This window comes from Melanaphis sacchari, unplaced genomic scaffold, assembly GCF_002803265.2.
Source record: "Melanaphis sacchari strain LSU unplaced genomic scaffold, SCAv2.0 Contig2_pilon_pilon, whole genome shotgun sequence".
Classification (NCBI taxonomy): Eukaryota; Metazoa; Arthropoda; class Insecta; order Hemiptera; family Aphididae; genus Melanaphis; species Melanaphis sacchari.
The window spans coordinates 2,016,035-2,039,980 of NW_020271173.1; the positions used below are offsets into that span (position 1 = coordinate 2,016,035).

At 24.6% G+C, this 23,946-nt stretch overlaps 3 protein-coding genes across 4 annotated transcripts; 2 read left to right on the forward strand and 1 right to left on the reverse strand.

The window, feature by feature from the left end:
• Window positions 1-1,258: 1,258 nt before the first annotated feature.
• LOC112595982 (brachyury protein-like) lies at window positions 1,259-7,401 on the forward strand. Its single transcript, XM_025341411.1, has 5 exons — window positions 1,259-1,549; window positions 4,824-5,088; window positions 5,630-5,761; window positions 6,647-6,767; window positions 6,839-7,401. The coding sequence occupies exons 1-5, from the start codon at window positions 1,398-1,400 to the stop codon at window positions 7,072-7,074; spliced, it is 906 nt and encodes a 301-aa protein (XP_025197196.1). The 5' UTR covers window positions 1,259-1,397; the 3' UTR covers window positions 7,075-7,401.
• Window positions 7,402-8,601: 1,200 nt separating this feature from the next.
• Window positions 8,602-15,083, reverse strand: LOC112596023 (CLK4-associating serine/arginine rich protein-like). Its single transcript, XM_025341466.1, has 16 exons — window positions 14,722-15,083; window positions 14,556-14,653; window positions 14,304-14,476; window positions 14,012-14,239; window positions 13,766-13,941; window positions 13,494-13,567; window positions 13,247-13,408; window positions 12,954-13,094; window positions 12,370-12,417; window positions 12,210-12,302; window positions 12,111-12,147; window positions 11,849-11,924; window positions 11,615-11,720; window positions 11,441-11,548; window positions 10,873-11,364; window positions 8,602-8,809 (listed from the first exon to the last, which is right to left on the reverse strand). Exons 1-16 carry the CDS (start codon window positions 14,818-14,820, stop codon window positions 8,788-8,790), a joined length of 2,133 nt encoding a protein of 710 aa, XP_025197251.1. The 5' UTR covers window positions 14,821-15,083; the 3' UTR covers window positions 8,602-8,787.
• Window positions 15,084-17,661: 2,578 nt separating this feature from the next.
• Window positions 17,662-22,076, forward strand: LOC112595970 (nucleosomal histone kinase 1-like). 2 transcript variants are annotated; one of them, XM_025341393.1, is made up of 8 exons: window positions 17,662-17,733; window positions 19,554-19,690; window positions 19,773-19,819; window positions 20,049-20,115; window positions 20,313-20,512; window positions 20,588-20,801; window positions 20,886-21,068; window positions 21,898-22,076. In XM_025341393.1, exons 1-8 carry the CDS (start codon window positions 17,699-17,701, stop codon window positions 22,011-22,013), a joined length of 999 nt encoding a protein of 332 aa, XP_025197178.1. In that variant the 5' UTR covers window positions 17,662-17,698; the 3' UTR covers window positions 22,014-22,076. The 2 variants fall into 2 exon arrangements, with proteins under 2 accessions (XP_025197178.1, XP_025197179.1); XM_025341394.1 differs by lacking the exon at window positions 17,662-17,733 and adding an exon at window positions 17,740-17,914.
• The last annotated feature ends 1,870 nt before the right edge of the window (window positions 22,077-23,946 follow it).

The window sequence follows — 23,946 nt, forward strand, 5'->3', positions numbered from 1 at the left end:
TGTTTTTACATATTTTTACTTGGACTATGGTAGTATGTAGTATGGCTTGATTGAGTTAGTAGATTTCTCGACGTTTCATTTAGCAACTTATCTATATGACTATCTATAACATTTAATTTTGCTTAAATATACATATTTATATAATGTTGATAAATAATTATTTGAACAGTAAAAAGTTACAAAAGACAATGTTAAAAAAAATGTGTATGCTTAGAAATAAATTTAATTTAATAATCAAATATAAGACTAAAACTTAAGTGACTATATGGTAATAACCGTATATTAAAGTATTAATGTAGCATATTTTGTTTACCACGCTTATAGATCAAATAATTATTCAGAAGATTTAGTATAGAATTGAAGGAAACCGAACACATAAAATAGTATTAAATTAATTTCTTCTTTTTTTTTTTTGAAGTGTTACATTTTTACAGACGTTTTTATTTCTTTTAAAAATACTATAATTTTAATTTATAATTCAAAAGATAGTGATTGTAGAACTTTGGTATTTCAGAACAATAACAATTTTATTGAATTTTTTTATTTATGTTGTTATTATTATAAAATATAAATAATAAATCATGATATATAATATAATCATTTAATTATTTTTGCGCATTTTATTAAAATATATTAATTATTATAAATCGTAGAAAAATTAATGATTTTTTTTAGGTAGGTAGTATTATACATAGAATAATATCTTATTTAGAACATTATTAAGATATACCAATTCGGCCTCGATTCATCATAGTATGATTGCATTTTGTAGTCGATACCTATAGATATATATTAAAATATTTTAACGTTAACGGAAAATAATACATATAATAAACAGGTAGCTTGCGGATATTAAGATACTGCATCTTAGATGCTTACTTATAACAACCGTGTAATTTTATTAAAGTGCAAATAAAATGTATTTAAAAAAAAAAAAATATATATATAAATAAAAGTATTATAACGTCAGTGTTAATTTAAATATCACGATTCTTAGCAATGTTTAAGGTGTAAATTGATCACAATTCACAGACCCAAAGGATATAATATTATATTCGAGCGGTACCCATTGATGAAGAATAATAATATATCTCTTTTCACACAACAATAAAACGCACGCGTTTACAACAAACAATTGGTATAATGTACTATAATGGGTGCAATAAAATAAAAGAAGTCTCCACCTACTGACCACCAAGTCATTTCTGTCAGTGGGACCGTTCGAAAATTTCTAAAATTTTACCTGCCCAGTCACTGGGCACTCAGGTGTGAACGAGACAACACTAATGTGAGAAACAAAAATGTGCGTTACTTGTTAATTGTGTTTTCGTGTATTGAATAATTCTTGGTCCAATTGTGTTTGTATCAAGAAAACAAAAAACAAAACAAAACAAAAAATGAATAATAATTCGAGAGAAATGACTACTTCCGAATTGCAGAACTTGACTTGGGGTAAAAGGCATCAAGTGCGATCAAGATTGTTGGATGCTCAACTTTGGTCTGAGTTCTTAGCCATTAACAATGAAATGATTGTCACAAAAACAGGAAGGTGAGTCCGTATAATACCTATTTATTAATAAATTATTTATAAATATTTGAAATCACTATATATATTATTGTTTATTGATTAATTACTCGATAGCCGATAGGTAATAAATAATAATTAACAAGTTGTCTGTTTTATAATTAGAACCGTTCTAAATTTACTGATAAAATATTATGTAAGTGTTTAAATTTCTGTGTCTATTTAAAAATCAATTGTGTTTGTTTAATGATTTAAAATTTCTGTTTGTAAAAAAAATTACGATATTGTAATTTAATCATTTAAATGATTATCTTAATATTTCACATTGGCATCACGTGTAGGTACAAAAAATAAACACCATAAATAGGTATATGAAAGATTTTTATTGAAAATGCATTTATTCTATATTAAATTAAAAAAAAAAAACAAAAAGAATGTCATAATATGGATAATAGTAAATAAAAAAAAATTAATAAAATATTATTTAATTATAAGCTGTGTAAAATATCTTGTTTATTATAAGTGTAGGTATTATAATTATATAGTGTATAATATATGTATATATACGTAATATGTACAAATATGGCAATATATATCTCTTCTTATAGTATACACTAGACCTATATATGCTTAAATTTATCATAGATTATATTATAATTATTGTTGAAAATCTTATGATATTTATATTGATTTTTATTCCTATTGTATTTATTTACAAATTAAAGAAAACCAAATAATTTTGGTATGCAAAATACACTGAAAACAGAAATGGATTTAGAACAATATTAATGTAGATAAGTTCAATTCAAATTATATGTAATAATAATTGTTTATTCATAAGATATGCAAGAAAGTATAAATATTTTATTTAAATCCAATGCAATTATACTCGTATATTAGAATAGCTATTTTTTTTTTTAACAATATAAATATTTTGACTTTTATATTTAGGTGTAATTTTATGTATTTAATATTATATCTATATATTATACTATTATGCTATAAATTGTCGTTTTTGTAGTAAAAATATCTGAGTATAGTTTGATGATAAATCAATAAATTATATAATTAAACGATGTTGCCTTACCTATACAATTATTTAGAACTATTTATCTGTTTAACTGTATCGTCATCAGTATAGCTATTAATTACACATAATATATGTGGGTTCTAAATATCCATCTATAACTTTATAGGTATGTACCTAGGTTTCAAAATCCTATATATAAGATATATATATATAAACATAAACCGTTAAACGCCATGTCATCCTCTACAGAGTTATCATAATCATAGTTTTTAGTTGTAAATTTTCTGATTAGAATCATGAACTAATAAAATAACTTAATAAACACTCATAGTATCTTAGTATTAGTACTGGAATATTTTGTATTTTTTTTTTCTAATGAAAATATTGGGTATTGAGACAAAATCAAAATATATTAATTAGATTTCATAATTATATTTTCATTTAGATTTGTATTCGCATCATGAGACGAGTTATTCATATTAAGAGTTTTTAGGGAGTTATTTTCTTGTATTGAGTTATAGTTATATTTAAAAATACCAAAATATCCAGATAGATATAATATAAAAAAATACCCTTTTTTTTTGTTCATTAATTGTTTAAAAAATGTTGTGTCATTTAATATTAGAACTTCAAGCGACACATTTGAACTTGTTCTACGACATACGGACTGAGAACCACAGCACTAGGGAAAAGGTTTTATTGGAGGTGGGAGCCCATCTTACTTAATCATCTTTTTAATAATTAAAGAGTGATGTTAGAAAGAGTCTGATGCTATACATTTTTTTTTCGTATTTAAAATCAAATTATTTTTAACATACAGTTTTAAAAAAAAATGTTTAGTATTTTTTTTATTTATATAAGGATAAAAGTTCTTGTAGCTCCCAACTTGGACATATTTTGGGGGGTCCTAGTATAAATACGCCACTGCTTATTGATGAATTATTATTATTTATGCAAATCATTTATATGTTTAACTATTATGACTTACAAATACCAATTGTCCTCTGATTCCAAATTTGAGTAAATACCTACCTATAGTAGTAAGAAGACGTATGAAATATAAATAATAATAATAATATATTGAATGATATAACAATAATAGTTTTACATAACTTTGATTATCAAGTGCGCCTTTTCCTTATTCCTTTTCAAATAAACTTACTTAACAGGAGAACTAGTGATTTATTTTATGCCATTCCTTAAAAAAACTATGTGATAAACAGTCCCTTTAATACCTTTATGGCTGTGGGTAATTCTATAACTTTTTATTTTGTTTAGCACTTCTCAATGTCTCATTTTTTCATTTTTTCTTTGTTGTTATTTAGCTTATACATTTTTTTTTTATTTACATATCTTTAAATTTTCAATCGTGTTATGTTTTTAGTTTCTAATTTTGTTATGTTTATGTTATCTTGCTATATATGATTTCACATATCTACCATTATTTATCGTGCTTACAAATAAATAAATAAATAATTTGAATATCTATAATACTGAATGGATTACTAAATACAAATTTATATAAAATCGTAATCACATTGCAACTCACTATAATATAGGTATAATATTAAATTTATTATTTATTCATTATTGTTGAAAATAAATGAATTGTAGAATGTAGATACGAATAATATTTTTTTTTATTATTATTACTTAATAATTAAATTGTACATTTGAAAATATTTTGGCGTCAAAATTTTTAAAATATAATTCAAGACTTATTGACTTTTTTTGCCGTCGGTAGATACTTCAAAGTTCAACTATGATAATATCAATTAATAAATAGGTTCCTATAAAATGGTTTCAACGTAGTTTAGGTAAATAAATGATTGACATTTATGCATCAAAAAGTAGGAGTAAGAAAACTAGAGTAAGAAGATAAACTGGTTAAAATTATAAGGGCTTGGGTAGGGATTCTCAAAACTCTGTCAAGTCTTCCAAATTAAATTTTTATCAAGTATTGACACTAAGTGAATATAAATTTTTCTACAATTTTGAAATTATACCCAAGAAATAAAATTTAAATGTTGTGTATTTTACTCAGTTTACAGATAGTTATTGAATATAAATTAAGTAGATAATAATTTTTATCTGTAAACCGATAACTATAGTTGAAGGGGTTTGGTAAGCCTGGTAAGGGATTATGCCCCACGTTTTTTAATCCTTTCCCTTCTCCCTCAAAAAATTGTTGTCTATTTTCGGCTATATGGTCCAATTTATATATTATTGAAAATTAAAAAAAAATATTCACAAATTATACGTTTTTAGGAGAATGTTTCCAGTTATTAAAACGCAAGTTACTGGGTTGTGTCCAGGAGATATGTACACTGTATTTTTGGAGTTTGTGCAAGTGGTTGGACAACGATGGAAGTACATTAACAGCGAGTGGTCGCCGACCACTACGTCGGATCCGGCTACAAAAAATCCATTTTATAAACACCCGGAGTCACCAAATTTTGGCAAACATTGGATGGATCAACCGATTTCATTTGCTAAAATTAAACTTACCAATAGGCCGGATAACCCAGGACAGGTATATCGCTACCTATACATGAATAATACTATAATACTTTAAAATATAAAGCCAAAAGTCTTCAAGACTTCAAGTTTGTAATTAATAATTAATTATATACGTATCAACGTCGAATATGTCTAATATAACTTGTAAGAACAATCCGATACTCGGGTAGTGAATAGTGGTGTATTTGAGTACCTATAGTTGCCTACCTATCTATTTTATGTTAGTCGTAGACGATTTTTTTTCTTCATTTTTGGACGTTTATCAATTTCAAAGTTTTTATATTGTAATAGTTATTTATTAATTTTCTAATATATTTTGACTAGCATTAATTTTTGTTTAACTGTTAAAAAAAAAAAAATAATAAAAAGAAAAACAATTAAATTATTAAACGAACATTGTGTGTAATCTTTACATGCTTATTAGTTATTACTTATTAGGTTATAAGTGCATTGCACAAGAAAACATAATTTATTATTTGAAAGAATAAATCAAAGACTCAGCCTTAATGAAATTAATTGATTACTCATTTTTTGATATCTATTGTATTTTATAGACTCACTTAAATTCATTGCATCAATATGAGACCAAACTTCATATAGTCAAAGTTGGAGATCCGGATGATGTACAAATTTTTGCAATGCCTCAGACCAGGTTTATGGCAGTCACAGCATATCAAAACGAAGAGGTAATAGCAAAAATTATAATATATCATTTAATTTGAGCTGGTATTTAATAATTAGATAAACCTATCAACATTAGAGTACCCACCTACCAAAAAGTCCATTAGGTAGGTAGTCATTTAATAGGAATGTCACATGTCTATACCTAAGTATTTAGTGCCAAATACCTATTGTACAAAATAGTTATAAATACTGGCTCACTAAAATATTAATACCTACTTACTTAAATAATATATTGCATTAATTACCTACCTATATTTTAATTAGGAGGTGTTTTCACTCTTTTATTTTAATTTCATTAATCATTGTTTATCGGTGAAATCCAAAAGCGCAAATTCAAAAATACATCAACAGTGATCAAGTTCAGTTAAAGTTTAGTATTATAACGTATCGAATTTTATTGTAACGAATCACAATATAAGTTAATAATTATTTAAGATAACTATTCAATATATGCAGTATAAACTTATACCTAACTTAAAAAATACACTTTATTGTTGTAAAATTTATTTGCGCTCATAGTTTATTAAAAAGGTTTTTTTGCGCTTATGAAATACCTATTTATTTTTGCGCTTTTAGGTTGCGTTTAGGTCATTTACAGCTTTATTTATGTGATGTTATCAATTTACCTAATTGTTCAGCTCTATAACAAATAGTTCTATAAAGTATTTTGTTATATATATACCTATCATGTATATAAATATATATTTTATTATTGACATTTTAAGTCATTCGTATTAATAGAGATTTTTGATTTTCTTCATCTATTCTATTGAACATCTAGTGATACCTGTGTAATTGGTTTAATTAAATATAATAATATGTAGGTACCTATGTGATTGTTAGTCGAAAATTGTTTAAACTATTAAACATAAAAATAATTTCTTTAGGTGACCAAACTTAAAATCAAATATAATCCATTTGCAAAGGCGTTTAAAGACACTAAAATAAAAGCTGAGGAAAAGGATAGACGAGAACACCAAGATGTTTATCAGCCTGCCCTTGGATACGGTATGATAAACTTTTATAGGACTCTAGTCTCATTTTATTTGATTTTTTATTGTTTTTTTTCTTAAATGTAGAAAATAGCTTGAATTTTTCTCACCACGAGAATTATAATACAACAACATCCGACGATTGGTTATCTCAATATGGAAGCCAAAGAGAACCAATAAGTCGATGTCAATGTACAGCTTGTTATTTTGTTAAACCACAAGTCAATCATAAAAAGTGTGTCCCTATTTACAGCTCTGGCCAAGACGATCAACACACCGGGTATCAGCCAGCATCTTACAATTGGACACAATTAGGAGGTTAACGTAAAACAATATATTATCATTTATGAATTTTCACAGCCTGATATGTTGACTATTTTGGTTTGATTATTATTTGATTTGGGTTGTATTTTGTACAAATTATATTATTATTCATTGTTGTAGACTGTAGTTGGTGTATATGTATGTATATTTATAATACATACCTAATATAAGATTTGAGGTAAGTACTCAATACTCGTCTAGGTACTCATGTGTTTTTCAATTACTAATTTTAAATTTTGATTGATATTTTATCCGAATGTGCATTAATAAAATCAATTTTTGTTTTAAAAAAATTAAATTACTAATAGACATATTTTCCTTCTAACAAAATTTGTGAGCTACCTAATTCAATGAATAAATAACAATTTATTTTTAAATATAAATAGTTTAATACCTACATTTTAATAATTAATCATTATGATTTCTTCATTAATAATATATTTTCTCAGATACTTATACTCAACACATAGCAAAAATGTAGGAGCATATTAATTCAGTAAATATACTTGTAGTATGTTGTTTAAATAGTAATTCTCCATTTTGTTAAATATATATATATATATATATATATATTTATTTTTATAATTTGATGAATAATAATATTAAGCATTAATAAAATTAAAAATATTGATGTGTATAATTGTTATTGAAAAAATAAACTTAACAGTAAAATTCTTATATTTTTTGATTTTTTTTTAAATGTCTTAAAATACATCTTGGTATATTTATGATTGTGATTTAGAGGATTAGTAATAAAGATAAAAAAAAAATAATAATAATATAAACACTGCTCAAAAAATCTTCTACATACCTTTCTTCCATTTTAAATGACAAATAATATACTGTTAAATTTTTTTTTTTACTTCCTCCATATTTAATACTCCTTATTGATTTAATGAAAACACATTTAACATACACGGTGGTTACGATTTAAAATCATTTATTATGTTAAATTAAAATTAAATGATTTCTTTATTAATTTATTATACATAGGTAATACATTACCAGTAAATATAATTCAGGAAATAACTAATTTTTTTTTATGTCTATAACACTTTGAGGTTGTCAGCCAGTAATTAAAATGTATTGTTTATTAATTAAAAATAGGACCAATGCATTTCTAATACATAATTTGTCTCATTTAATGGATACTTCAAAAGTAAATCTTTTATTTTGCATTTTTTTCTTCATTTTGTTAATTTTTAGTGTACAGTATGATACTTGAATGATGATTTATTTAGTTCTATAAATTATTTTCCCATCCATTATCACATTGATAAAGAGTATCAGCCATTGTTGATTAAGTCAAGTAAATATTTATATTTTTATTTTTTTTCGTTTATGGTTATGACAATTTCATAATTGCTCGGTTACTCTTGACAGTGCTTTATAATCATAATTGGGAACAACATATTAATTGTACTCATAACACATTGTATTGACATTATTAATGGTATACACTTTTTTTTTTTTTGTATTCAGCTAATAATGTTAGAAGTTGATATTTCTTACAATTAAAAAAAAAATAAATTTGAAAAGTTTTATTTAAAAAGTTTTAATAATAAAATCAAACATACATATTAAGTCATAATTAGATAAAGAGTTGATATTCTTGCTTAACAAAATATAAAAGGTTAATATTTTACAAGAATTTTAATATTATTGATTACTTTTAATTCTGATAAATAACCCTTTAAGTTCACTTCTAGCACTCAATCATAATCTACAAGTGGCCTGAAAAAAAAAGTGTTTTATAAATACAATTTATAGTAAAATTTACAAATTAAGAACAAACAACATAATTATCCAAAAACTCAAATGTATAGGTCTGAATGAAAATATAGGTACTTAATTTCTTCAAACTTGATTTAAATTATAAAATAAATTAATATACTTTTTAAACCTATTTGTATAATTTCAGATAATTACAAGGTGGAGTTTTATTATCAAATCTAATTGCTTTTGATTTAAATAATTTTGTACCTGAGAATTGTGATATGTAATTACAAATATTGTATTTAAAAGAAAAAGAAATATATTGTAAAATAATATATCCATTTCAATAGAAATGTGTACGGTAAACCAATAATGAACCTATATTCAATAAAAATTATGTAGTTTTTAAGTTAGCAAACTGTATTTATAGGAATACATAGGTCATATTTTAAACAAATCTAATTGAATGTTAAGATTTGCAAAAATGCATTAAGAATTACATTTAATTGCAGTTAAGACCTTATTTGCATTGTTAAATGTTCACAATTAGAATATGATAATATAATATGAAATTCAGTATTTAATGGAGACATTCAAAAGATTGAAAAATTATAAGTTACAAGCAAATTGATACAGAAAAAAATTTTCAGGATAAAATCTTGATAATATTAATAATGTATACACTTAAAAAGCAAAAGAATCTGAAGTGATCTTTTATTTTTTTTTTACAAACTTTTAAACTCATTGGTTAATGTCCCAACAGTATTAAAGATTTTAAGTTTTGTGTATTTACGAGTACCACAAGAATGCAAGATATTAACATTTTATACACATTCTTTTTTAAAAATCTAACAGAAATTAATGACTTCCATCTTCCATTATAGGTATTAATTAAAAAGTAATATTCTTTATTTCAATTACTTGTTATTAGGGCTCAGAAGTTAAAGGAGCTAAAAATTGAAAAATATGCATGGACAAAATCTAAAATATACATTAAAAATGTACCAAGTATAAAAAAAATATCATGTATTATATTTAAAATTTATAAAATATTACTATTTGAAATATTCTGAATTTTTTTTATTGAATACTAAATTGTTTTATACAAAAGATAACAGGATAATGTGAGTGTAATAAAGATGAAATAACACTCCGCATTGTTGTTATGAAAATAAATAACTTTGTTAATTAAAAAAAAAAATAAAATAATAAAACCATAATTAAATATTAAAAGAAAACAAACTTTTTACATAAAATATTAAAATATACATAAAAATTGTACAAAAATTGAGAGATATTTTAATATTTATTTTTAAACTCGTCATTGTATAAAATGAATTTCTAGTTTGGTCTGTTATATATTAAAAACATAAAGGAAAATTTGTTATTTTAACTAGTCCTACTTATTATCATTAGTTTAACTTAAACAACTGTATTTCCTTATATTTGTTACTTGTTATTTCATTATAAATACATTCTTATTATTTTTATTTCCTGCCTTGTTTACTCACTTATAAAAATATCTAATTTTTACTTTATAATTCATATTTAATGATATTTACTAAAAAAGTGTTCATCCATTGGTTTATAATGTATATTAATAAATAATGATTATTACCAACTTATTTTATACAAAACTATATAAACCTAAAACAAAAATAGCAATTTAATATTATACAAATCAATTGTCCAAGTTAATTGATGTTTTTTTTTTATTTGTACACATGTTATATTGACATAAATAGTTAGTAAAATGCTTTGGTTTTCAAAAATGACAGGTTTTTAGTTGAAAATTAATCTACTTTGTACTTTTAGAGAGGTCAAAATATAAATTTCCATACACATGAAACTACTATTTTGACAAAATTCATCAAAATTATAAGAAATTGTTAACTATTTTGAAATTGGAAGCTCATAATTCTTTTTGTCTTTTAAAAAAATTTAATATAAGATTTATCAAAAGTAATTCATATTTAAACTATAAACTTTGATAAATACATAGATAATTATTTTTAATAAACATTTTAAGTTCAAATTATTGAATTTAATTAAATGATTAATTAAGTTTGGACAATACTCACTTCAAATTGGGTTGCACTTTAGTATTTGATACATAACGTTTTGGACTTGCTTCATATGTTATCTTGGCAACTGGACGATTCACATTTTCCCTTTTACTACGATCTGGAAACTCCCTTTGCTTAATTTCTTTCCTAACTGGACTTTCCCTATGCTGTTTAAATTCTTTTTTAGTGGGACTCTCCCTTTGTTTAATTTCTTTTCTACTTGGACTGTCTCTTCTATCTACTCTCCTTTCCCTTCTTTCAGGGCTACGACGGTAACGATAATCATCTCTACGATCATAATCTCGTCTATCATCTCTTCTATATCTATCACGTTCTTCACTTCTTCTAGACCTTCTCCTATCGTCACTTCTAGACCGACGACGTCGATCGCCACTTTTAGACCTTCGGCGTACACCACTTCTTGATCTAGATCTACGACCACCACTTCTTGACCTAGATCTACGTCCACCACTTCTTGATCTAGATCTACGCCTACGACTTCGATACCTAAACATGAATATAAATTAGAATATTAAAATAAATAGAAGCAATCAATTTTTACAAATATTAAATTGTATTATACCTGGAATAGTTTGAACTTGAACTTGAGCTACTAGAACTACTAGATTTTGAACGCGATTTAGATCTTGATGATGAAGAACTATTCTCAGGATGTCGTAATTGCCGTCTCCTAAAACAAGTAAATAATAATAAAAAAAATTCATTATTAGATAATAATATAAGTTATAACACATACTTTCTTCTCATTTTTAATGACAACTCTTTGATTTCTTCTTCTCGTTCAATTTGCTCTCTCTCCATTTTAAGTTCTCGTTCTCTTTGAGCTTTTTTATCGGCTTTATCTAAAAACCAAATAAATATGTAATGTATTGAATAATAAATAAAATAATTATACTTTTTTAATATATAATAAATGTTGACTTTAAAAACTTCTTCACAAAAAAAGTGAATTACTAGTAATACTACTGACATTGTTTGTTAAGCAAAACTTTCATTTTTCGTTTCATTAATTCTTGTGGAGTTGGTTTGCTGTCACTTGAACCTTGCTGTAAACATATTATGTTACAATTACATCTAAATCTACAAACTATAATCAATATAATCATATTAAAGAGATTATTTATTATTATAAATTTTCATTTGTTTTAAAATTCATAATCCCCTAGAATTCTGATTTATTTTTATTCGCAACATGCTAATGTACTCTTGCGATATATTAACAAATTACTGACTTTTTTGCTGGAAGAAGAAAGACTGAGATCTGGTAATCTGAAATAAATAAATACAATTTTTAATAAAAAATAGTGTACATGAAGTATAAAGCAACTCACGGAGGTTTTATGTTATTTGTATTTTTATTTTTTTCATCATCATCTGAAATACTTAATTCTGACGATGAGTCATTTCCTCTACGACCATAATATCTAAAAAAAAAAAAAAAAACAATGACAATATTTCAGAAAATATATTAGGTCTTATGAGTGTTATTACCGTTGAACAGGCGGTGGTTTTTGAACGGCTGGTAACTGTACATTGTTTCTATTTATTAAAGAATATAAAATTAAAAATATAGAAAAATTAATACATACAAAAATTAACCATAGTAATAGGTATTTAATTGTAATGAAAATTAATAACTATAACCTGTTCAATTTAAGAGTACACCGGTTTGTACATATACTACTATATGTTGCTGAACCTTCCAGGATTAACGGTTACAATTGTTACCAACCATATGCCATTGCTATATGATGATGAGGTGGAGATTAATAAGTGAAAATTAGCACCAATAATTAGTACTTAGTGAGAAGACATGAGTAGACACAACGAATTTTAATTTACCGCTTAGTATACTCTTAAACTGAATAGAGTATAGTGATTTGCAATTATATTATAATTAAGTAGTATAATGAGTCATAAATTATCCATATATTATTAAAGATAAATTTAGTAACAATTTTTTCAACTGTAATGATTTACTAATAATATCAACACTAATTGATAAATAGTAAAATCTATTGATAAGTCAATTTCCATTCTACATCAAATTAATAAAATATATAAAAAATTCAAACCTGACAGGTGACACAGATTTATTTCGACTTCTTGATCTATACCGACGACTGTGACCCCTTGATAATGATCTAGATTTTCGACGAGGGGATCTTGAACGAGAACACCGTTTCTTTCTTGAATGGTTTTTTGAAGATTTTGATCTAAAAAACATAAAATTTGAAACTATAAAAATAACTAAAATAATTGGTCTAATTTGCTTGTTTAAAAAAAACATATAATAGATATAATTTAAATTTTAGTTTACTGTAACATCAATATTAATAACATCAAATCATTATTATTAAGTATTTACTTTGTGCCTGTTTTCGATTTGTCATTTGTCGTAGGTTCTTCATCACCAAAACTAGTTATATAAGTTACTTGGCCTGAGTTTTCAGGAGTAGGTGAGCGAGATGTCATCATTGATGATAGTTGATCAAAATCAGTATAGCTAGGACTTTTTCTTGTTGCATAACTAAAAAGTTATTAAAATAATTTATAAAAATTATAAGTTATAGGATTGCCTATAATAGAATAAATTAAATTTTTAAAAGTAAAACCTGAGTGGACTTAATGCTTTGCCTTCTAATGCTTTTAATCGAAAAGCTCTACGTTCTCTTCTAGATCTTCTTCCCTAAAGACAACATTTAAAATTAATTTATATTAAATTTACTTTTAGTGTAAAATAATACAGTTTTAAAATTTAATTGAGGGATACAATTTCATTGTTAATTTTTACTTGAAGTCTACACGATTCAATAAAAACAATTTTTAGGAGTTGAATTAATAGCTTACTAGAACAATAATAATTTATTTAAATAAAGAAACTTACAGCAAACATGGCTTTTTCTTCTTCAGCTAAACGAGCTAATTGAATATTTTCAGCTTCTTCCAAATCATTATTAAGAAAACTGTAAAAATCATTAGTAGTCATGCCAAAACCATGTGCAGTAGAGTTTAACTCATTTGCTTGGTCAGTACCAATTTTGCTAACATCAATTGATAAATCTTAGGAACAAAATAAAACTAATAAGTTACAATTTATACTCAATTTTAATTTTTTAGCATTTGTGCTTACCAAAATCAACTTCACTCTCCTCATCAGATTCGTCAGAACCATCAGTTTTAGGTTTTATATCCAAATATTTTCGGGAATCATCAGTTTGAATTGTGTCTTCATCACTATATTTATAAGGAATAGCAGCATTAGCGTTAGATTTTTTTTTAGCATCATCTGCATCTGATTTAGTTACAGGGCCAAATTTTTCTTCCAGATAAAGTTGGTGTAAAAATTTACTTTCAGAAACTAAAATTTTTAAAATATATGTTTTAAATTAAATAACAATAGATGACTAAAAAAAAAATCTTACTTCCTAAGAACTCATTTTGAACAAGAATGCGATAACGTTCATAGTTTAAATGACGTTCTTCATATGACATTTGTTCATCTTCATCATCTTTCTTAGGTTCTCTGATAAAATCTAGATGAGCTCGTGCATCAAACCGGTCAATCATTATTTCTTCATTTCCTTGCCAAGGCATCCTAACATAAGAAAAATACAATCAATCCAATTATAAGAAGAACAAAAAACAAAGATCAGAAAAAATTACTAAATGCTTACATAGTAGCAGGACTATTGGCGGCAATTGCAATACTTGGATCTATATGTATTTTACATTGACGACCGTGCAATTGTAAAAATTGTGTAGGATCAGCTTTCTGAAAATAAATGAGATATAATTTTACTATTGTAATTAATATGATTTGCAAAAAAAAAAAGCACTTACAATTTTTTCATAATAATCCTTTCGACGCTGAGCTCGTCTTTGATAGTCAACCAATAGGCCGCGGATTTTTTTCTCTTGTTTTCTTGCTTCGTGCCACATGATTTATTTTTAAAGAGTAAAAATGTCAAACAACTAGAGCAAAAAATACTAGAACCATCTGTGTGAACATATCTGAAACTTAACTACAATAGTCATAACAGAAGAGGCTAGAGAAGTAGATATAGAGTTTAATACACAAATATACGAAATACGAATGCGAACTAATGCGAAATTCGATAACAGTCTTTTGAACGACTATTGCCACTGCCCACTACAAGTAGTATAAGTCTACAAACAGTACAAACACTACAAATCAGTAATAACTATCACTATTTTATTGATAAGAAACTTTGTATGCTTGGTTAGATATAATGTTATGGAGGGGGTGGGGAAGGTATCATAATGCAAATGGTTTTTAAACTATAAAATGAGTTTTAGAACTCGCGTAAAAACAAATTCTAAAGTATACATAGAATTTATTAAATATATTGCAGTATTATTAATAAAACTGTTCGAATTATTGTCAATTCAGTTGAAGATCCACAATGAATATTACTAAGAGAAATATCATATACGAACTGATACAACATAAAATACATTTAAATACAAAATATGAATAATATCGAATTAATTTAATGAATAAACACTCAATGTATTCTATATAACTATAACTTATAATTTATTTAAAGTAAAATCTGCATACAAGTGACGAATAATTGTAGCAAGACCATAAATGTCTTTATCAATTATCATGAAGGTATCATACAATGCAACTATGCAACAATATTGTGTTAAATAAAAAATGTTGAATCTACTTAATGAGTCTTTTTTTATTTTAAGTTTAAACCCATAGGCGCAATTTGGATTAAATTTATAAGGATGCTAGATTATGTTAACCAAAATGACCTGTAGGTGACTTCCTCCACACCACTTTCGTACAGCACCATTCATACATTTTTGTTACACAACCTTATTATTTATTAATAATTTATGATAAAATAAAATATTAATAAAGAAAATAGAACACAAATTTTAAACATAACTTATGAGTAATTACATTTTTTATTTTTATTTAAATATTATGTTGGGTAAAGATATACGTCTTAAAGACATAGGTACTAAAAATATTTATTATCTTATCTTTATCAATTTTAGTGCTTAAATCTTTCTCTATATTAATAAATGTTTTTCATTTGCCAAATAGTGAAAAGACGTTTCGGAGTTTCGACGTAATCGTTATTGACTTATCGATAATCGTTTTATAAAGTCTTGTGTAATTAATCCATGATAATTCATTAATCTTAATTTATAATATAAATAATAAATTGACAATAATATTTTCTATATTAGGTATTTTGAAGATGAAAAGTCCCAGAATCAAATCTATCTTAATTCCTACGACTATGACATAATATCATAATTCATAACCTATAAAAATTCGATGATATTATTAAAAATTTAGGAGTGCTAATATGAAATTTGAGGGTGCTAATCACCCCCTAAATTGCGCCTATGTTTAAACCAAACTTCAAAACTTTTTAAATAGGTACACTTCATATCAGTGGCGCTGAACCCATACATGAACTGAAGCGATCACTTAATTTAATAAAGAGGGTGGTTGGTTTTATTTGTATATGTGTTTCTATTTTTACATTATATAATACCTACCTAGGTCCTATACTAAATAATTAAATAACTAACTAAAATTATTACTAATAAGAGGTAGACAACATCCTCAATGGTGGGTGGGTGTGTAAATATTTTGATTTTGCTTCATTTAAATTTATTTGACTCGGTACCACTCTGCTTCATATTTTAATAATAACAACAAATTTATAATACACCTTTTTACTACAGAATCAGAAAAATTAAGTAACATTTGAATTTTATAATCTTATTAAATGGACATGAAGGTATATATTTTAAATCAGTATAACTTTTCTGGATTTTGTACAATATTTATTCAAAATAATTTCAGTGTTTAGCTGATTTAATAAATCTATTTTCAGCAAAGATAAACTGATAAACCTTTACTAAAGAATGATTGATCTTAACCAGTTTTTTAACCACTGTATTTTCAAAAAATTTGGCTCCCAAGTAGCAAATTCATTACAGATAGTACATTGCAAAAATTCGTATTAATTTGAAAAAAAAATCTTTTTTCATTTTTGTATTCTCTTTTATATCTTTCAGTGTAAATTACTGAATAACCATCATTGATACCTACAACTTTCAACACAATAAAAGTTACTGTTTAGTAGGTAATTATTAAAATTTATTTTAATTTTATAATGATTGATGAACTCTAGTCTTTCATCATAGTTTTAGCAGTTTAAGTTCATAAATTCATTAACTGAACAAGCAATTAACGAGTTTTTCTCAGAGAATTGGTATTTAAGATTGGTGATCATAGTAGGTATTAATTAATAGAAAGTATACACTTATTTTAATATATAAACTAAAAAATTGATGATAGGAATAAAAAAAAACAAAGAGTGATAAAGACCCTTTTTCACCCCCCCCCCTAGATGCACCAATGGTGGAATGGTGGTAATAAATAAAGTACTTATAAAATAAACTATTATATAATATAATAAACACGTTATATTCTATGATAATACTATAAAAGTATGAGCAATGAATTCAATATAATATATATAAATAATAAATGAGAAAAAATTAAAAACTTAACTTCACTAATTAAAAGCTCAGGGTTTTATTTTATAGAAGATAAAATTTCTCGTTATACATTTTTCAAAAAAATCGCAATTAGTATGAAACCGATTTTTTATTTATTTATTTGCTGGATAATAAAGCGGGAATTAGGATTTTTTTCTAAGTTTTGGAAGTTGGCATTGGCTTTTTTTTTGTTCTTATCAAGTTTTGCTGTTATCACTTGTTTTCAAAATCGGGAAAACTGTACCCGTTCCATTTTAAAATGATACGATACCCAAACGGTCTGTTATTACTTAGGTAATAGGTTTTGACTTTTAAGTTTTATTTAGTATTAAGTTATTTTATAACTAATAAGTTGTATAAATAGTGTGTTTTACCTTTCATTTTTTTTTCCATTAATTGTTTGTTCCTACTTATTTTGAACTTCCACTAACTACCTAACTGACGTGACGTTCATTGCTGCGTTAAGTATAATTTTGTAAGTATGTGTTGTATTGACATTAAACGGTTATAAACAGTGTTTTGGGAGGTGACCGGTGGAGGGGGTAATACCTCCCTCAGGAAAATGTAAGACTTACTACATCAACTAACAATAAAATTAAATAAATTTCATGATAGAGGATATAATTTGTATTGGAGGCAATTACTCATTAATTAAGGCCACTTCTCATGTGAACAAAAACTATAAAAATAATTATGTTCTTATGCAATTTAGATTTATTTTTACTTCCTTCCATTATTTGATCTTATCTTATTGAACCCCTTTGAAAATGTAATTTTCAAAATAGACATAATATAAAATAAATAGAAAGAAAGTTGAAAAATTGAATTAATTTACTTGTAAATTTTTATTATTGATTTATTGGCTCTTAATACTAAGTACCTAGTTTTCAAATTTGTACATTTTAAGTATAAAATGGTTTTTTTGAATTGTTTGAAGATGTCTTAAAATTGATATACAGATATGATTTTTGAAGTTTGATTATCTTAAAGTAATTATTGTTACTGGTATAAAGCTGTGAACAAATTTATGTAACAACAATTTCAATTGAGAAATCATTCATCACTAATTAGTTATTTATGCATTTTTGTCAGTTATTAATGCTTTTTTTGTTTTGCATTTAACATTGATTTGTTTAAATAGCTACTAAAGAATAAGAATACTCATGTTTATTATACTGTGTTTTTTTAATGTGCACTAATGTTTTACACAATATCTTTAGTACAACTTATTTTTCTGAATGGCAACCATATATTTCTACTATTAAATATTTTTCTTCAGGCATTTTAGTGATTGTATCATCTTCCTAAAAAAATGTTGAATATTCTTTGAACACTGCACGCATAACATGTAAAATTATTTTTTTAAGAATTATCTATTATTTTTGAGTTAAGACATGACACCATGAATTTTCTAACTTATTCATACAGTTTTTATTTTGATCATATGACTTACAATTACTCATAAAATTAAATAACTAAGCTAATATTACTTTTTTAAAGAGTTTGTTAGATTATAAAAGAAAATCAAGTATGAAGTTGAATATTCAAGATAAGAGTTAATTTTACCTTTAACTGATACTGTAACTAATATTATTACAAAAAATTATTAACTACTAAACTTTAAAATTTAAAACTAGACAATTTTCGTATATTCTTAAAACAATACATTATAATATATTAAAAATAAATTGGTTAAAGACTCATCACATCTTCTAGGCCTAAACAATTACTGATGAATAGCATATCTATTGATATTAAAGTATTTTAAAAGTATTAGATTAGATAATCCTATATGAAGTTTTAATTTAATGAACTGAACAAAGGCCTATATATATATATAGCAAAAATAGAAGTAAAATATAGTCCTATATACTATAGTCTTATTTACTGTTACGGCACTGCCAGAACAATAAGCCATTGTTTTATTTCTATTACTGTAGAGTATGAAGACATTTCTTAGTATTCAACTTGAATAAAAAAGAAGTCATATTATATAAATGGGCACATATATTTATTTAGGTTACTTTTATGTTAAATTAACCAGATTAATGTACTATAAAAAAATGTTAAGCTTAATAACATGTATATTTTAATTTTAAACTGAAATTTTTTAGGTGGAATATGAGCAAAAAAGCAAAAACCACACCTAAAGAAGAATTACCTCCAGGATCATTATTAAAAGATATTAAAGGTATTGAATGGGAAATTCAAAATATAATTGGTAGTGGAGGATTTGGATATGTTTATAGTGGTTAGTTGAGTTATTAATTATCAATAATTATTAATTAATTATAATAAACCATAAAAATATTTATTTGTAATGTATTTTTTAGGAACGAAACATAAGTCTAGAACAAAAACCGAATATGCAATTAAGACAGTATGTAATTTTTAATAATACTGATTGTATGTTATAAACAAAATATTAATTGCATAAAATTTAAACAAATTTATTTTGTGAAAAATGAATGAGCTTTTTTATTTTAGTATATCACAAAAAAAAAATGTTTTTATTTTATGTTGATTTGAATTAGTTTTTCATTTAATTTTTTAATTTTATATAATTGTATTTATAAAATAATTTATTTTTAATTGTGCTTTGATGATAGGAAAATATGGAAAGTGGACCCCTGTTTGTAGAGCGGATGTTTTATCTTAAAAATGTGAAGGAAGAAGGTATTTAAACATAATTTTTTATACCTTTAATTTGTTCACTAATAGAATGTAGTTGTGTACTAACTAAAACGCGTCATTCTCAACTGTGATCGCCAAAATGTCTACTTCTTAGTTTCTTTTTAAGAAACTACATTCTCTCAGTGAACAGAATTTAGATAAAACTGAATAATTGTGTCAATTAATTATATTATGTTTAGATGTTAAAAAATGGATAACAATTAAAAAGTTGAAAGAATTACCAATTCCAAGATTCTATGGTTTTGGGAGTACTATTCACAATGATAATAAATATAGGTTTATAGTCATTGAAAAGTTTGATAAAGACTTGGAGACATTTCTTCAAACTGTTTCAGATAGCTTACTACTAGGAGCTGTTATTAACATAGTTCGACAGATTGTAAATGATACATTGTATTTTATTAATGTTACATTAATTTGAACTTGTTTTAAATTAAATTTTTTTTTTTTGTAGATTGATGCCTTAGAGTTTATACATGAATGTGGATATGTTCATTGGGATATAAAATGTCAAAATATATTTATTGGTAAAAAACCAAAAAATAATCATGTGTATTTAGGAGATTTTGGTATGGTAACTAAATATAAAACTGAAGATGTTAAGCCAGATAAAAAATGTGCTAATAATGGTACATTAAATTATATAGCTTTAGATGGCCACCTTGGAAGTAATTATTGGATTTAATTTTTAATTATTCTAATTTTTTATTAAATTTATTATACATCTTAAAAAAATGTTATTTACTTTGTAGTGCATACTCGGCGAGGTGATTTGGAAAGTCTAATGTACAATGGCTTAGAATGGTTAAAAATAAAATTACCTTGGAAAAATTTAACATTGCCAAAAACCATTAAGTCTAAAAGTGAGATGAAAGAAGCAATTTTAGCTGCAGGGCCAAATAAAAAAATTTATGATTTTAATAATGTACCAAATTGTAAGTATTATAAATTCTTTTTATGAAAAAATAACAAAAAAAAAAAAAATAATAATATTTTCTTTATTAAAATTTAAAATGTTGAGATATATTTTTATTTGTAAGCATTAAACTATATATGGATCATGATATGGTTAGTGTTGGACACAGTTGTTGAATAGTGCTGGGATTAGAACCATCTGACATTGCTGGCTCTTGGATAGGTTCTAAGCACAAATTTGTGTTCCACATACAAAAAATATATATTCCAAAAACCTAACACAACAACAACAAAAAAAAAATATCCTACAGATAATGACCATTTTGTCTAAGTTAAATACGAAAAAACAAATACATTTTTATCAATTGGTTGTATATTAATACTAAGGATACTAGTTCAATGTTCACATATGTATAAAAAAAAGTAACCAAATATTAAGATAAATTAATTATTTAAACTTGAAATACCAAAAGATTATTATATTATTCAAGAATATAACTAGAGAATCTTGTTGTAAATTTGAATGCAATATTTATCAAAAAGAGAAATAATAATAAAAAAATGTCTAAATTTTTGAAGAAATTTTACTATTTTTCTATGGTTGTCATATTATAGACTAGGTATATTTAAAAACATTCATTTTCTTTATAAAAGAATTTATAGATATTTTTAATGATACAAATTTTGTATTTTTCTTTATAGAATGTAATATTTAGGGGCAATAGATATTTGGCCTGTTTCTGGAATGTAAATAATATGACAGATCCAATAATTTCACTACAATACATGCATGTGTCAATTATTGTAAAAATGCTTTTGTTATTTTAAATTTATGTAAACTATTTACAGGTTATTTTGAAACCATGAATTTGATTTATAATATGGAACCTGCTGAAAAACCAGATTATGTTTTGTTGAAAAAGCTGCTAAAGCAGTATAAAACAGAGAAGTTGAGTTCAAAATAACAACTACTCAAGTAAAATGTAATTTTTATAATAAAGTAAATAAACAATGAAATGTTAAGTATATAGTATGTACAGTGTTTATTTATAATTTTTTATACATTGCATTTAAAAAGAGGTTTCATATATTTTTCTTTAAGAATATATAATTTTTTTTTTAAATTTTTTATAATTTTTATCTAAATTTATGGATTAATTCAACTACTATTTTAAGTTATTATGTGCACTGAAATAAGATTTGTTAATGCTGTATTATATATTATTCTGTATCTCAAAACTTAGTATACTATAAAATATAATTGTAAAATGTGAAAATATTTATACAATTTTGTTTGTAATTTGTTAGTACAGAAACAAAATTAATTGATTTTATTGTCTTTAGTATGTATTTAAGATGCCTCAAGCTAATATTATTTTTACACTTAACAAAACTATTTTATGAATAATGATTTTATTTTTAAGAATCAACAATACTGAATAGTTTTGAATAGTGTACCATTCTATTCTATTGGCTATTGCCTATATTGGTATTCATTTTTTTTTATTATATGCCATTATGAGGAAAAAAATAATTTTAATAATACTTTTATTATTTTAATTTATAAAAAAAATTGTACTAAGTGTTATTTGTGGAATTTAATATTCCATTCTTACTAAAACTAGTTATATTATTGAATAATAAATATGAATACGTGTATTTAACGTGTAGGTATAGTACGATTATAATATTCATTATGAACAATTTTTACACGAATTCTTAACCGAAGGACTACCCTTCGCATTTCTTGCTCGAATAAAAGTTTAAACAGATGTCAACACAATTGTACATTACGTAGTAGGTAGTATCGGATTTATGCAATCACGTATTTATTGTTTACGTATGTGAAAATTTAAAAATTGATCAATTTAATTTATATTTTACGTGTAGGTAATCAACTAGTAAATCACGGATATTTATTTTATGTGTATTTGAGATAATATTTATTATTAAATTATAATATCCTAAAAAAAATATAAATGTTAATAATTACCGTGAAAAGCTTGAAACTATAAAATCATGTACCTATCTACTATTCTAAAAATAAATGTTTCATAGGCAATACTATCGTATAAAAGCGGAACGGACGGAACAGAAACTGCTTCTGGTCCTAAATAAATAACTGATTATCGATTGGAAATCATCGTTTTCGCTGTATAGTAAAAAACCGTTGGAGTATACCTATTAAATATAGGTAGGTATGAAAAATAAAATTTCACGTGTAGGTAATAATAAACGCACGTGAAAAAATTACGGATTCTGGAGAAATAGAAACCTATACTAGGTACCTACTTAATATAAGAGAGTTGATACAATCGTGAACCGTGAGAGAGGCTCGCCAGTCGCCGCCATTATAAGGGTTTAGCTCATAAAGTTTTTATCCAGTAGATATATATATTTTTAATGTAAGTTGAAAAACTTTTACAGAATCTTGTATTAATCTTAGATATGATAATTAAAATTCTAAGAATTTTTAACAACAAAATAATTTGCTAATATTCGCGATTTTCACGGAATTTATTAATACCTATTTCAACTTCAAACGCTTATACATTTTTTTTGTGGATTTATGCTTCTATTTTTTAAAAACTTATCAGAATTCTTAATTCTTGTTTTAAATTTTCAAGTTTTTTGACCGAGCGAAAATTATGATAGAAATGTCTGTTTATTTTTATTCATTTCACTTGTTTAACTATACAAATATAAAATAATATACCATGAATTACTAATGTGTGCTATTACGTAAATATCATTATTTATTTTATCTAAAACTATTAATTAGGAATTTTATTTTATCAATTAGTAGAATAATTAATTTGTATGGATGCATTATTCAATATATATATACATATACAACGTTGAACATATGCAATTTATTTATTTTAATCATATATATAT

Coding starts and splice junctions, on each gene's coding strand:
- LOC112596023 (XM_025341466.1), bottom strand. CDS start 14,820: ATGTGGCACGAAGCAAGAAAACAAGAGAAAAAAATCCGCGGCCTATTG. Junction 14,477..14,555: donor GCCAATAGTCCTGCTACTAT/GTAAGCATTTAG, acceptor TTCTTATGTTAG/GATGCCTTGGCAAGGAAATG. Junction 12,418..12,953: donor AAATCTGTGTCACCTGTCAG/GTTTGAATTTTT, acceptor TTTAATAAATAG/AAACAATGTACAGTTACCAG.
- LOC112595982 (XM_025341411.1), top strand. CDS start 1,398: ATGAATAATAATTCGAGAGAAATGACTACTTCCGAATTGCAGAACTTG. Junction 1,550..4,823: donor ATTGTCACAAAAACAGGAAG/GTGAGTCCGTAT, acceptor ATACGTTTTTAG/GAGAATGTTTCCAGTTATTA. Junction 6,768..6,838: donor TCAGCCTGCCCTTGGATACG/GTATGATAAACT, acceptor TCTTAAATGTAG/AAAATAGCTTGAATTTTTCT.
- LOC112595970 (XM_025341393.1), top strand. CDS start 17,699: ATGATACGATACCCAAACGGTCTGTTATTACTTAG. Junction 17,734..19,553: donor AACGGTCTGTTATTACTTAG/GTAATAGGTTTT, acceptor GAAATTTTTTAG/GTGGAATATGAGCAAAAAAG. Junction 19,691..19,772: donor ATTTGGATATGTTTATAGTG/GTTAGTTGAGTT, acceptor TGTATTTTTTAG/GAACGAAACATAAGTCTAGA.